This window comes from Ammodytes marinus (assembly GCF_949987685.1).
Source record: "Ammodytes marinus genome assembly, chromosome: 5".
NCBI lineage: Eukaryota > Metazoa > Chordata > Actinopteri > Uranoscopiformes > Ammodytidae > Ammodytes > Ammodytes marinus.
Window position 1 is genome coordinate 34676805 of NC_137234.1, and position 13474 is coordinate 34690278.

General features: G+C 42.2%; 1 protein-coding gene across 1 annotated transcript in view; it reads right to left on the reverse strand.

Moving 5' to 3' along the window:
* ntrk3a (neurotrophic tyrosine kinase, receptor, type 3a) overlaps window positions 1–13474 on the reverse strand; it is a gene marked incomplete at both ends in the record, with an annotated part of 339329 nt that overhangs the window by 275426 nt on the left and 50429 nt on the right. The window contains 2 exons of the mRNA XM_080027751.1: window positions 1111–1182; window positions 12110–12184. Coding sequence (XP_079883877.1) covers window positions 1111–1182; window positions 12110–12184 — 147 coding nt within the window. The remainder of the gene's footprint in view (window positions 1–1110; window positions 1183–12109; window positions 12185–13474) is intronic.

Below are 13474 nucleotides of genomic sequence, written 5' to 3' on the forward strand. Positions count from 1 at the left end.
ATGTGGCCCAAACGAAGTGTAAAGTAGTGATGTTTTCTTGGACCTTTGATGGGAAATTATTTTTGATAGACATTAGGTATGCAATTTCACACGTGTACAAACAGAAAGCTTAATTGCGATGTAAACAAATATAAGCAATTTGATGCAAGTAGCTCTTGGCCACTCTTTCAAAGAGCTCTCAGTTGAAAAAAGGTTGGAGACCCCTGGCCTAGATAAACCACTCCAGTCCCTCTGTGTAAATATATTCTGTCTGCATGTTATATTGTTGTGTTTCTACCTTGCTAAGATGTAGCCATCGTAATAAAATAGCATAATACATAATACATGGAGTATGATATTTTATTGTTAGGGTGTAAGCTGGAAACAAGATGCAAAGTAGCGGCAGACTGGGGGATAATACAGTCTCCAGCAGCAAATGATAGCCTGTGACTCTTAGCTTTTGGCAGGGCTGATGTTGCTCAAAAAAATAGAAACTCATGATGACAATTTGGGCAGACAGATTTTCTTGTAGCTATTGGACAGATCCGCTCTGCCTCACAGCAATGCTCCTCTACTGCAAATGCTCAGCTCACAATCTATTCCACTCTCACTGTCAAAATTGGTCATGTCCACCCAATATAAGATGACCCTTATTATAAGATGACCTCTCTTCTAAGAACAGATTTGTTTTGTATTTATTATGATTATTTGTTTGTTGTGTGACATTGTTAACTACTGAATGCAGAACAAATTGCTCCTCGGGGACAATAAAGATTTATCAAATCAAATCAAATCATTTTTTTTGAAAACATCTTAAAACTGTCTGTGGCTGTGTGTGTGTGTGTGTGTGTGTGTGTGTGTGTGTGTGTGTGTGTGTGTGTGTGTGTATGTGTGTGTGTGCGTGTGTGGGTGCATGTGTGTGAGTGACAAATGTTCTGCTGGTCCCCTATGCAACAGTACAAGGCAGAGTTCTGCTACAGCAAGGTCACCCTGAAGCTCCCTATAGTGACTGCACTGACGGCTATCTCCAAAAGGTAACACACTTTCTACGTCTAATAACACATACAACCCCGCTTCAAAAACACTAAACTATCCCTTTAATGTTTGCCCTCGGCATATGTGTATACTCACATGTATTGCAGCTGGGGGTTCTTGGAGAAGACACGAGCCTGGATGGTATGCAGGTTGCTCCTCGTAATAGTTCTACAACAGACACACACACAACACAAACGAGAGAAAAATAACTGTTGAATAACGTTTGAGCACAACCAGCATTCAGGATTACAGTTGGTTAAGGGGGGGGGGGGGGGGGAGTGGGCAGGAACAATTACTATAGAAGACAGTTTAAGCAAAGCCAAGCAACAAAGAAAGCCTCCATCTTCAAAGTAATTGATTCTACATAATAGCCAGCCTAAGGGGGATTGAACTAATAACAAATGGATGAGAGCGGGGGCCTCTACGGATTCTCTTTTTTGGATAGGAAATTTCCTTTCCTATCGAGATGACCCGGAAGTACTCGGCGGATAGGTGATTCGAATTCTCAAAATGCTTAGGAAAGGAGCCTCGATTCATCCTTTAACCCTCCTTTAGCATAGGTTACTCCGGACCAACCTATGCGAAAGGAAAGGAGATGTGGTATCCCATAATCCTTTACGGCGGCAATATTTAAAGCAACAAGCCACCGCCGGAGTTTACCGACTCTACACAAATACGAACGAGAGGTAAAACAGAAGAGGAGAAGAGAAGAGAGGAAGATTTAACTCGGCTAAAACAAAATACCCCCCTGCCCCCCACAAATAACTCATGAAAGACCAACATCATAGTAGTTATTTTCGTAGCACATAATTTACACCATAAGAAAATAAAATACCAACTTCACATTTAATGAAGATTACTGGGGGCAGTTCATTTCAACATCAACATAAGTGTAACCTTTTTTTTCACGTGAATTGGGCTTCAAGTGGCCTTAAATATTGCCCTTGGCCAAGTCCGATCTAAATGATTCTCACTCTGTTGGCGACAACCTGATTAAAATCAATATGAAAAGAACGCATGGATCAAACGAGCGCTTGTTGTAGTCCATTTTCGGAAAATAGTGTAGTTTCACACTAGTGACTCACGTCAGCAATACTCGCCATTGCGCAATGACGTCGGTTAGGAAAAGTGGAGTCGAATTCATTTGAAACAGTGCTGTCTTTTTATATGTTCGATAGGAAGCACCTTTCATCTCTCCTTAACCCTGATGACGTTTAGGGGTTAAGGTATAGGAAAGGAGGCTTATAGGTTAGGAGATTGGACTATTCGTAGAGGCCCCAGGTGTTTGACCACTGCTGCCTGACCAGCCCTTTCATATGTTTGCCCAAACATTATACAAGTTCCATGGGAGTACCCCTTTGAAACAAACTAAGTTACACTCAAAATACATGATATTGGTTGGAATGGACACTTTATATAATACACATACATGTTTTTTTTTTCATACGTTCAAATATTTGTAGAAATGCAGCTGGAAAAAGAAAAAGAAAGTAATTGTATTGAAAGCTATTTATTGTACTGTTTCTGATAACCAAAAAAAATTAAGTGAAAAAAAAAGATACATGATATTAGCTATCAAAACACAAACTAATTGTGACGAGAAAAATTATCTACTCTGTATCCAGGGCTCCAGACTGCGACCAAATGCTCGCATTTTGCGACAATTTTTTGAGACAGTGCTAGTACTTTTTTCAACTAGGGGCACGCAACAACATATTTTTTCATTATTATTATTACATCCATTATTAGTGCTTTGTGTTTGAGAGAGAGCAGTCCGCGACTGATAAGTGAAGTGATCAACAGCGCGGATCACGTGACTAACTCATCTCAGTGTCCCGCTGTCGTCAAGTCTTTAACATGTTGCCAACTGGTGGCTTTTTCCGCTATATTTTTCTGCTATATAACTGCAGTATATTTTGTCAGCAAATAATATTTGGATACACAAGTTATAAAACAATTGTAAAATACAAATTAGACATTAATTTAAAATATATTATCGAATTATTTGAACTTTGACCTAGTTGGCCGCTGCCCTTTCAAAGCGCAACCGGTGATATCAGCTGTAGTAGGCTACGTGATGTTACCAGAGTGAGGCAAACTAAAAAAGGCACCAAGCGCAGGAGGGAGAGAGAGAGGGAGGAAGAATAGATTGTGTTCCTATCAGTGGCGTGGCGTGGGGATTTTTTTTGAGGAAGCCAAGTGAGACAACACCTTTATTCTACATGTTTATTGGAAGGTGGGGGACAGAAAAGAGTAGGCTACGTCGCAACTTGTATTTAATATAACTACAAGGGCTATTATAGCGCCTGGTCACTTTACCAGGATTTACACACGCCTGTAATCTGTCCGACACCGCTCGTTCGCTCTGTCTCTCTCTCGTTCGCTCTGTCTCTCTCTCGTTCGCTCTCTCTCTCTCTCTCTCTCTCTCACACTCACTCTCTCATTCACACACCTCCTAATCATCTTATAATTTTATTATAAATGCACCCCCCCCGCCCCCCAGTTAACAGTTAACCCATGCCGGGACAAGGTGTGTATTTTACCCACTATTTGTAGAGGAAGGCCATTAGCTGAAGATTGCCGCTACCAGCTACCCACTCGGTTCCGGACATGGTTCTCCTCACTGAAAGTGCGATAAACTTTCTTTCTCTCCACACGCATTGGCCTGCCGTCAGATTTGATTTTTAATGGCTCTATGCTAGGCATTCAGGATAAGAGAAAAGGGGTGTCAAACCCTGAAAATTCTAACTCCACTCTGGCAGAGGAGTTAAACAAATTTTACCTGAGATTTGATTCCCATGACTTTAGTAATGAATTAGATGAATTCAGAGGTATTTCAGAGGGCAGTCACATTCAGATAAATGAAGCAGATGTTTGGAGAACACTTGAAAAGACAAATGTGAGGAAAAGTCAAGGGCCTGACAATGGCCGCGTTTCCCAGATTCGTTAAGAGCCTCTTTGGAGCCAAGTGCTTCTTTGGAGCGCTCTTCAAAACGCTGTGAAAGAAGAATGCGATTCCCAGATTCGTTCTTAGCGAAAGAAGTTATTTCACTAAGACGGAAGTGTAAGATGGAGCTGACCCACTCTTACAACCTTCTTAGCGACCAAATCGTCAGTGATCATGCCGCGTCAGGGACATTTATTTCCTCCACTTTTCGAAATAATAAAACAATGCTCAATGCGGACCACTGGCGCAATAATCATAGACTAATAGTAGAGAATTTTTTTTTTTAAATGAATTAGACATTTACGTTTTCCACACACGTGAGTTTATAGTACTACACATACAAAAAAAAACATCAACAACCCTGTGGCATTTCACAGATATCAAGGAAACAGATTTAATTGAACTCAGCTGAACCTCATCCAGAGCGGCTCCACCTGCTATAAAGGCATTGCCAAAGTCCGTCCGTCCGTGTGAGAAACCATGGCTGCAATACAACACCCTTCTTTGGTCCCAAAGAACGATCGAATCTGGGAAACGCGGCCAATATCAGTGGAAAACTGCTTAAAAATTGTTCCCTGTTTTTGAGTGAAATTTTAGCCTATATTTTCCAGCTCTCCTTATCCAGTAACAAAGTCCCCATGCTATGGAAAGAATCAATTGTTGTCCCCGTAGCCTAGGGTTCATCACCAAAGGAGTTGGGTGATTATCGTCCAGTGGCCCTCAATTCTTTGGTAATGAAGGGGTTTGAAAAAATTGTTAAGAGAAGCTTATTGGCAGTGACACAGAGTGTGGTTGACCCTCTTCAATTAGCCTATCAGGGAGGAAAGGGGGTAGATGCAGGGCTGTACGCTTATTTTTTTAGGTGGTAGCACCGGTGCTAGCAAGCAAAAAAATTCAGTAGCACAAAAATAAATTTGGTAGCACACAAAGTAGGCTATGATTGAAAACTTGCATAACCTTAACCCTTGCATTTTGCTCTAATTACCTTGGAGCATGTCATCCTGGTCTCATTTGAGATTCACAATTAATATGATATCCTAGTGTGTGCAGTAATAATTGTAGAAAAATGAATAGGGGTGCACTGATTGCAATTTAGAAAAAAGAATCTAACCTGCCAATTGCAATTTTTTGCTGATTCAGAATTATTATTATAATGTCCTTCTGTTAATTAAAACCAAACTTTAAAACATTAAACATAGCCTAGCCTATTAAATAAACAAGTATACATATTGGTACAATTTAGGATAAATTAAATAGGTTGTTGTGAATGTGTTGGGAGTAGCTTTTCAGTGGCTTATTTAAAACTTTGTTTAAATAGACTAGGCTACTGTTGACTGCTCTCTGCAGCTGAAGGAGTTGCCTTTTAAGCTAGAAACAAGCGCTAACTTCCTGTTCTTACCGGCTTCAAAATAAAAGTCAACTCACGTTTGGCTAGTAACAGGCTTTTAATGTGAAGGCGCACAGGAAATGTTCTGTTTGTACACACGCTAACTTAACTGCGGTAATGTGCCGTCTCCTTCCGGTAATTGCCGTTGAAGCCGTGAAGTTTTTATACCTAGAATCGCTGCACGAACACAGATCCCGAGCACACATCTTTCACCAGCCAAAGTGAAGGGTGGACTCAATAACTTACTTGCCTAAGACTCATTTACCCGCAGTGTTAATGTAGAGCCCTCTAAGCAGTGTTGTGCATCTGTCCTCTGTGTTTCAAAGACAGCCTCTCCTCATTATCAACCTGTCGCACGAGTGCGAAAGGATTCGTATTCATCATCGCACGTGATCAATTTCAGTAGCAAATGCGATCAAAACTGTCGCACTGTACAGCCCTGGGTAGATGACGCCATAGCTACTCTGCTGGATTCCATTGTTGGCCACCTGGAGGGCAAGAAGACACATGCACGCTTATGTTTCATAGATTTCTCGTCAGCGTTCAACTGCATGCAGCCCCATATACTTGCTCAGAGGGTCTCTAATATACCTGGCATTGACTTTGGCACTGTATGTTGGCTTGTTGACTTATTGACAATGAGGTCACAAAGAACTCCTGTTAATGACACTCTGTCTGATGCCCTGATGTGTTCCACTGGATCCCCACAAGGCTGCGTTTTGTCGCCCTTGCTATTTGTGCGCTACACTAATGACTGCCAGAGTACCTTTGAGTCAAGGACTATTATTAAGTTTGCCGATGATTCAGTTAGTCAGTCTCCTGCAGGACCATGAGGTGGACCATGGGCCTGTCTTGGACAATTTCATCAAGTGGTGTGATAGTTCATATCTACAACTGAATGTCTCAAAGACAAAAGAAATGAAAATCGACTTCCGCCGTAATGTTCCTGCCACAGCACCCACTGTAATCAGTGGCATAGCTGTGGAGACAGTCAACACATAGAAATACCTCGGCACCATCCTGGACGACAAATTGACTTTCAATGAGAATACAGACTCCATCTGTAAGAAGGCCAATCAGAGGCTGTTTTTCCTGAGGAAGCTGAGGAGTTTTAATGTCGACAGATCGATTAAAAAAAAAAATTTATTCATCTTTTATCAAGTCAATTTTAACATTTGGAATGATCTGTTGGTTCAGTAACCTCAGTCTGAGCAATAAGAAAAGGCTTGGAAAAATTGTCCTGTTAAGTCAAAAGATCATTGGCCTTGACCTGGAACACATTGGCGATATTTACCAAGTCAGAGCCACTAGGAAGGGAAAGGCCATACTGTCAAACCCTCTACATGCAGAGTTTCGACTCCTGCCACTAGGGAGGAGACAGATATCTAAAATCATTTGTTCCCTCAGCTGTTGGCTTCCTAAACAAACTAGGGTAGTAGCTTTGTCTTTTTCTTAAGCAATGTAAATGATTATATTCCATGATGTCTCCCATATGCTTTAATGTTTTTATGTTCTGTGTTTTGTATTTATTATGATTATTTGTTTGTTGTGTGACATTGTTAACTACTGAATGCAGAACAAATTGCCCCTCGGGGACAATAAAGATTTATCAAATCAAATCCTGACCAATCACAGGAGGGCAATGTCATGACAATGGCCTCACCTGATTGGTCAATCCTTCTTTCTTTTTTTCACTAAGGGATGCCAGCTTGGGCTGGCTTTCTCGGGGCATGCAGTGTGCAGTGTCGTGTTTCGCCGCGTCTTCAGTATGTAACTTTAAAGGGGCACTGTTTCACGCATTGTGAAATGCTCAATAAGAGGAGAGAAATGGGGAAGAAATGACAGCAACACAGCACCAAAACAGCAAGAAAACGCCACTGGTTCCTATAACTCTATAGGCTACCACAACATTAGCGCGATTTCGGAAGGAAAGTTAATGCTTGGTGTAATGCTAACGTTAGCTTAGCTCAGCTGTTTGTTTACATTCATTGCTGCTATTGCCCATCATCAACCGTGACTTGCTTGCATCATGGGAATAGGTGGTCAATAATGGATATAATATGGACACAAAAGACTATCAATATTGGATCGTTGTATGGATTTATAAATCGGTGAAAAGATGCACGTTCCTGGATGAATTGATAAGCTCCTGTACGGGTTACGATGGCGCAGAGGACAGCTGATTTGGAACGGAACAACAGCTGTTCGCCTCCACGGGGAAAAAGTAAGGAACTCCGACTTGACTACCGTTCGAAAGTTATTAAAGCATCAACAACCTACGCAGCTTGCTGTCTCAGCTCACACACTCGGTTTTAGTGAGTACATTGGCATTATTAATGTTGGTTTGATGGTGTGTTTTTCTGGAACGAATATCCGCTCGGAAAAACCAACGAATATTCGAAGCCTGAAAAATGGCATTCGGGCCAGCCCTAATATCTATAAAGGAAAGCTAACTTTGTAGTAATGGCAACTAGCAAAGTTTTTAAAGCTAGTTTGTAAATATGTAAATAGGCCTAGGTAATTTACAGGCCTACTACCTGGTCAGCATTTTCTATTAATTTTGCCTCTTTCAGAATTGCATATTATGCAAATTAGTTGATTATGTCATCTAGCTACTACTAGTTAATTTTGGGCCAATAACTATTTTCCGTAAAGAGGAGTGAGCAGAGATAGAGAAGGAAACATCACAGGGCTCAGATGTACAAGGGGTTGTGGTGAAAATGGGTCAAAATCCCTTTTCCTAAAGGAATGTCTGAAGGATTGACAATGAATTGTATCATCTGTTGTCAGTGTGGTCCAAATCATGCTGACAATATATATCAGCAGGCCTAATATAGTTTAAATTGGGAAAAATTTGAATAGATGCGTTGCAGGTGTATTTTAGCTTGGCTCCGCCCACCTACCTACTTCCGCTCAAATTTAATTTTCTCTTCACTAGAGAAAAATTTCTGGGGCTGCGGTGAATTTCTCAACTTTAGCTCAGGAAAATTTCGGAACGTCCAATCAGCGAACAGAGCGAGTGGCTGCGAACTATGACGTCGAAGTCGCGCTCCAGTTTCAGTTGAATGCTGCGTTCCTTTATACTCGGAACTCGGAGATTTCCGACTTGGTAGTTCCGAGTTCTGACCTGTCTGTGTTCCAGTGCATCTGCTCGCGAAAGTATGGACGCCTACAACCTTTCTCATCCAAATAACTAAACGTTAGGCTCTAACAAGTTACCGTTTCCAGGTACTGGTAGATCCATAGACCACATTATGTAGTGGAGACGGAAATTTCATAGTTCCCTGTACAACCGGAACGCACCGTCAGAAGCCGGCTCATGAAACACGAGACGACCAAACGTTATGCGATTGGTTGGCTGATCCAGAGTGGCACTGGGCAGATCCAATAGTTTTAAACTTCAACAGACACCCGCCTCCAAGTGAGTGAACGTTTGCCAATTACAGCACTTCCAGACCTTCTGTACAAATGAAATGAAGTACGATGGTCTGGTTGGACCAGGCTAGGTCTATTTAATGTGTGCCCCTACATTTTCTGCTTGCGCCCCTTAACATTCTGAGTTAGGGGCGCTAGTGCTCCTAGTAAAAAATGTTAGTCTGGAGCCCTGTCTGTATCTCAAGTGGTTTTATTGGAGGCTCCATCCAGCAGCAATTGGACTGATTGCATCTAAAGGCCCTTGAGCCATGGTGGCATGCTTGGCTCAATCTCAGCTCAGGACAGAATGGATTTCCTTTCACTCTGAGCGTGTTGCCTCTGAATCTAATTACAGCTCGGTGTAGCTGAAGGACACTTGGACATTTTTCTTCTGCAGAGGTTCGTTCAATAGAAATATCAGCTGGTGAGGTAAAGGAGGGATGCATAAAGGTAAAGGGATGGAAGTAGATCAGGTAGAAAATCTTGACCAAATGTCCATTAACTAGCTTCTTTACTATAGAGTGTTTAATATCACATAGTGTTAACCTTATAATTATCCACAGGATTTAGCATGGGTTGTTTTTGAATTTGATCCGTTTTTTGCCAAATCTTCATTTTAATTGTGTTTGCAGTATAAGACCAAAACGTAAATCACTATGGAAAACAATTTTACAACTTTGAGAAAATAAGTGTAAAATGAGTCTGGCAGTCTTCCAACTGTTGTTAAAGAATTACTCCCCCGGTGGAAACATGAAGGTGTATTGAACTCTATACTCCTATGTAGTATAAATGTGCAAAAAATTTAGAAATCGGTTCATCCTAGCCTGAGAAAAGGCAAAAATAGTGTTTAAAGCTGGGAACACACCGCATTGGCCGCCTGCGGCGGTTGGCCGCGTGAATGCAGGAGGTTCGCCGCTTGGGCCATGTTCACCGCAGTCGCCGCCGCGGCCAACCGCCGCCTCATCGTAGGCAGCGGTTGGCCGCGTGACAGCAGGAGGCTCGCCGCTTGATCATATTGGGCCATATATTCCTGACGCCGACGCCGAGATCAGACCCGTCACACTTACGGTGCAACAACAACAATAACATGGTCCAGCTGTGCCAAAAAATACAGATGTAGGTTCACTGTGTAACCAGCGGCAGTCTTGTCACAAATATCATTAAAACAGCCTGAACACGCACCCCGATCTCAAATACACACTCATTAACAGCAATTCAGCAACATACTAAACACATTAACAACAGTGTGTGCTCAGCGGCTAAAATAAAGGCAAACATCAGCCTACCTGAAAGTGAAAGTGTGCCGGCTGACGGAGGACAACACCGGTTCTTCGCTGCACTATATTGGAATTCCACACGGACACCGCCGTCAAGTTTGGGTATATTATCCTCAGGAACAGCACACAGCTTGGTGAGTTTCACTATGCTAACCGGCGCTACCTTGGCTAAAGTACAACCAACAGCTAAACAGACGCAAAATAGCCTACACATATTTGCAGAATGTATTGGAAGCCCGATGTCCTCACTCCACACGCCCACCTCGTCTTGCAGACCACCGCCACCGGGCAATCTCAACGCTGATTGGCTGTGGAGGCGCGGTGCCCGGTGGCGCTGCAGAAAAAGATGAAAAATTTCATCTTTTTCTGCGGCGCCGTGCTCGCCGCACAAGCCTTCGATTCACGCTCCTTCGATGACACAATTTCTATGCGCCGCTAATGGCCGCGCTCCCGATTCACGCGCGGCCACGCGCCGCGCAAGCCCCCGCCGCCGGCCGCTGGACGCCGATTATTGGGTGGACGCGCGGCCACGCGCTAGTACATTGACTTTGTATGTAATCTCGCCGCGCGGCCAGTGCGGTGTGTTCCCAGCTTTATGGTCTCTCTGGCTGTCTCTGGCTCAAAAGTCAGAAATCCTCCTATTACCACAATGCACTGCGCTCGCAGCTCTCCAGGGCCCCGCCCATATTTATTGTAGTCTCGTGTGACTCGGATTAGTCTCACGAGAGGCAGACCCACAGGCTGCGTGCTATCAACAAAACTAGCCAAGCCTTCAGCTTCAAACCGGAGGACTCTGAAACTAAATATTCTGGGCAAGAAGAGGACACTCTGGACGGGAGGGACGTATGTGGACCGGGACCCTGTCCTATAGAGATATTAATGCACCACCTCCTGCAAAACGCACTCATGCACAGGTAAGACTTTCAACGTATTTGACTATATTTCTGTTCACACAGTATGCAATTATGCTGTCGGGGGGGCTTGCTAAACTGTTTCAGAAACAAACTAATGTAACCGTTTGTGTGTTTGTAATGCAACTAAAGAAAAAAGTTTTAATCCGACAATCATTTTCAGTGAGTGCTCAAAGCTAACGTTTCACTTTGATAGTGGGGTAAAAAGTTGATCAATCTGATCAATGGCTGTCTCCCACTCAGCTGCAACCAGTGCCCACACCAAGGAGGCTGCAGTGACGTTTCTGAGTGGACATCTGTCCCCTACATCAAATTTAGGAGCATCCCATCTAAGGCTCCGCTAATATGTCCTCACACCTCTAGACCTATTGTAAATATTTTTTGTTTATAGCTCATCCTTTATATCTTATCTTTATCCTGTTCGTATATTGGACATTTTGCTTTTAAGAATAGTCTCATAGTGTGTTACCTGGTTTCTATAGCATTGAGCATGATGCCACAAGATTTTCCTTTGTAAACAATACAATATCTTATGTTGTTGTTACCTTACCTTGGACACCTGTCTACACCCATGTTCTTACAGACTTGTTGGTTGTAGGCCGAACAATAGTTACTGATTTTGATGCACAGATTATTGTTTTAAAATACAATTTATGAGGTAAATGTTATGCAATCACAAGGATGCAAGGTAGGTTCATCATACTGACAGGAAAAAACACAGATAACCAGAAAAATAACTAAGCTATCAGTTTTGCTACTAAAGCTAGCCAGAATATATTACAATGAAGTACTTCAGGTCACATTTCTATATTGATAGCATTAAAACACATTTGATTTATTAAATACAGTAGCTCAGCATCTGAAGTTTGTCCTCAACCTTTTCCCCAGTAGAAATGAGTATTTCTCTAATAGTACTCTAGTTGAACAGCACTCTGGTTAGTAGACACACCACATCAACCAACTTGAGTTCAAAGTTTTAATCGCAAAAATATGAACAACTATTTATAAAAATAAAATGTGTAGTGTGTTGGCTCAGGTCATTCTGGTCACAGCTGCTCTTGTCTCTTGATAGCCACGGTACTGCTCATCATGTGTCTGGTGTGGGGTCTCTCTCTTTGCATGATTCACGCCAGAAGGGCACAATGTTGTTACTACTTACAGCCGATGTAATCCAGTGTACAGCTCCATATCCACTTCCCCCAAGATCTGCAGGCCAGTCCAGTTCTCAATGTGTCTGTAAAGGGGGACAGACAAATAATGTATGAGTAAAGTAAAGCAGAGACGGGACAGCAGCCCATTTAGGATCCAGCAGGGGATGGCAACACACCAAAACACGCAAAATCACATCACACTGAACATCTGTTTACCCCAGAGACCTCCTCCTGGCTGGCCCTGGCTGTGTGTGTGTTTGTGTGTTGTTCCGGAACTCCAAGAAGCAAGCTGAAGCTAAGTTTGTCTCCCTTTAAATTTCTATTCATTAGTGAAAATATTGGCAAAAAGTTAAGGTTTTGGGAGGAAACCTAATAGATGTATGCATATGTGTAGAAGATCATTCTCAAACAACATCAAAAACGGTTGAGTATTTTATCAGATCATAGTCCAGAGCTGCCAAGTCTCACTCTTTGGCCGTGAGACACACTCATAGTTCACACTCTCACACGCCACACCTCCAATTTGTCACACGGATAAATTAATCCCCAAAATAACAATTGTTTTGTGGTACTTTTACTTTGAAATTCTTATTTTGAAAAGCTAACGGACTGAGTTCCGTGACATCCTCTTTCTGCACGCGCGGTTTCTTTATAGGTCCATGCCGTTAACGTTTGCTTGGGTGTGCTGTGTGCACTGTCCAGGTGGGGGTCTATCTGCTGCCGCAGCCACTTGGCAAACCACCACGGACAAACACGCCCCTTGCTCGTGCGTAACGCTACACAACTAATATAAGCCCGCCTCCCAGTCCCAGTCCCCCGGAAGAAAAATTTGAACATTTTAAAGTAAAATTCATCAATCTGGTGCACTTAAAGAAGTAAACTGAGGCTAAATCAATTGTGTCCTATGTAAGCTTTTTAGTTCTATTTTATGGAATAATTTGGAGACACAGAATTACCAAAAAACAGAAAGAAAAATTCTTCTTTATTTGAAGTCCTCTTTTTTCTTTTTTACTGGCTCAATATAGGCCCCTGATCTTCGTAGCCCTGAACAATGTTATTTAAAAAATAACAAATTTACTGCCGCACTGCCGTACTGCTGATCTCCGTACGCCCCCCCAGGAAGATTATTTTAATATAACATTGTTCGGGGCCTTCAAAGATCAGGGGCCTATATTGAGCCAGTAAAAATTTTTTAAATAAAATAGTTTTTATTTTATTTTATTATAAATGAATTGTGGCATTATTATCGCACACTTTTAATCGTCGAGTATTTATATATGGTCAGGTCAGCATGGGCAACATACACTGTAAAAAAATTAAATAATAAAAAAAAATTTAAAAGGACACTTGATTGAAGTAGTTGAGTCCACCCG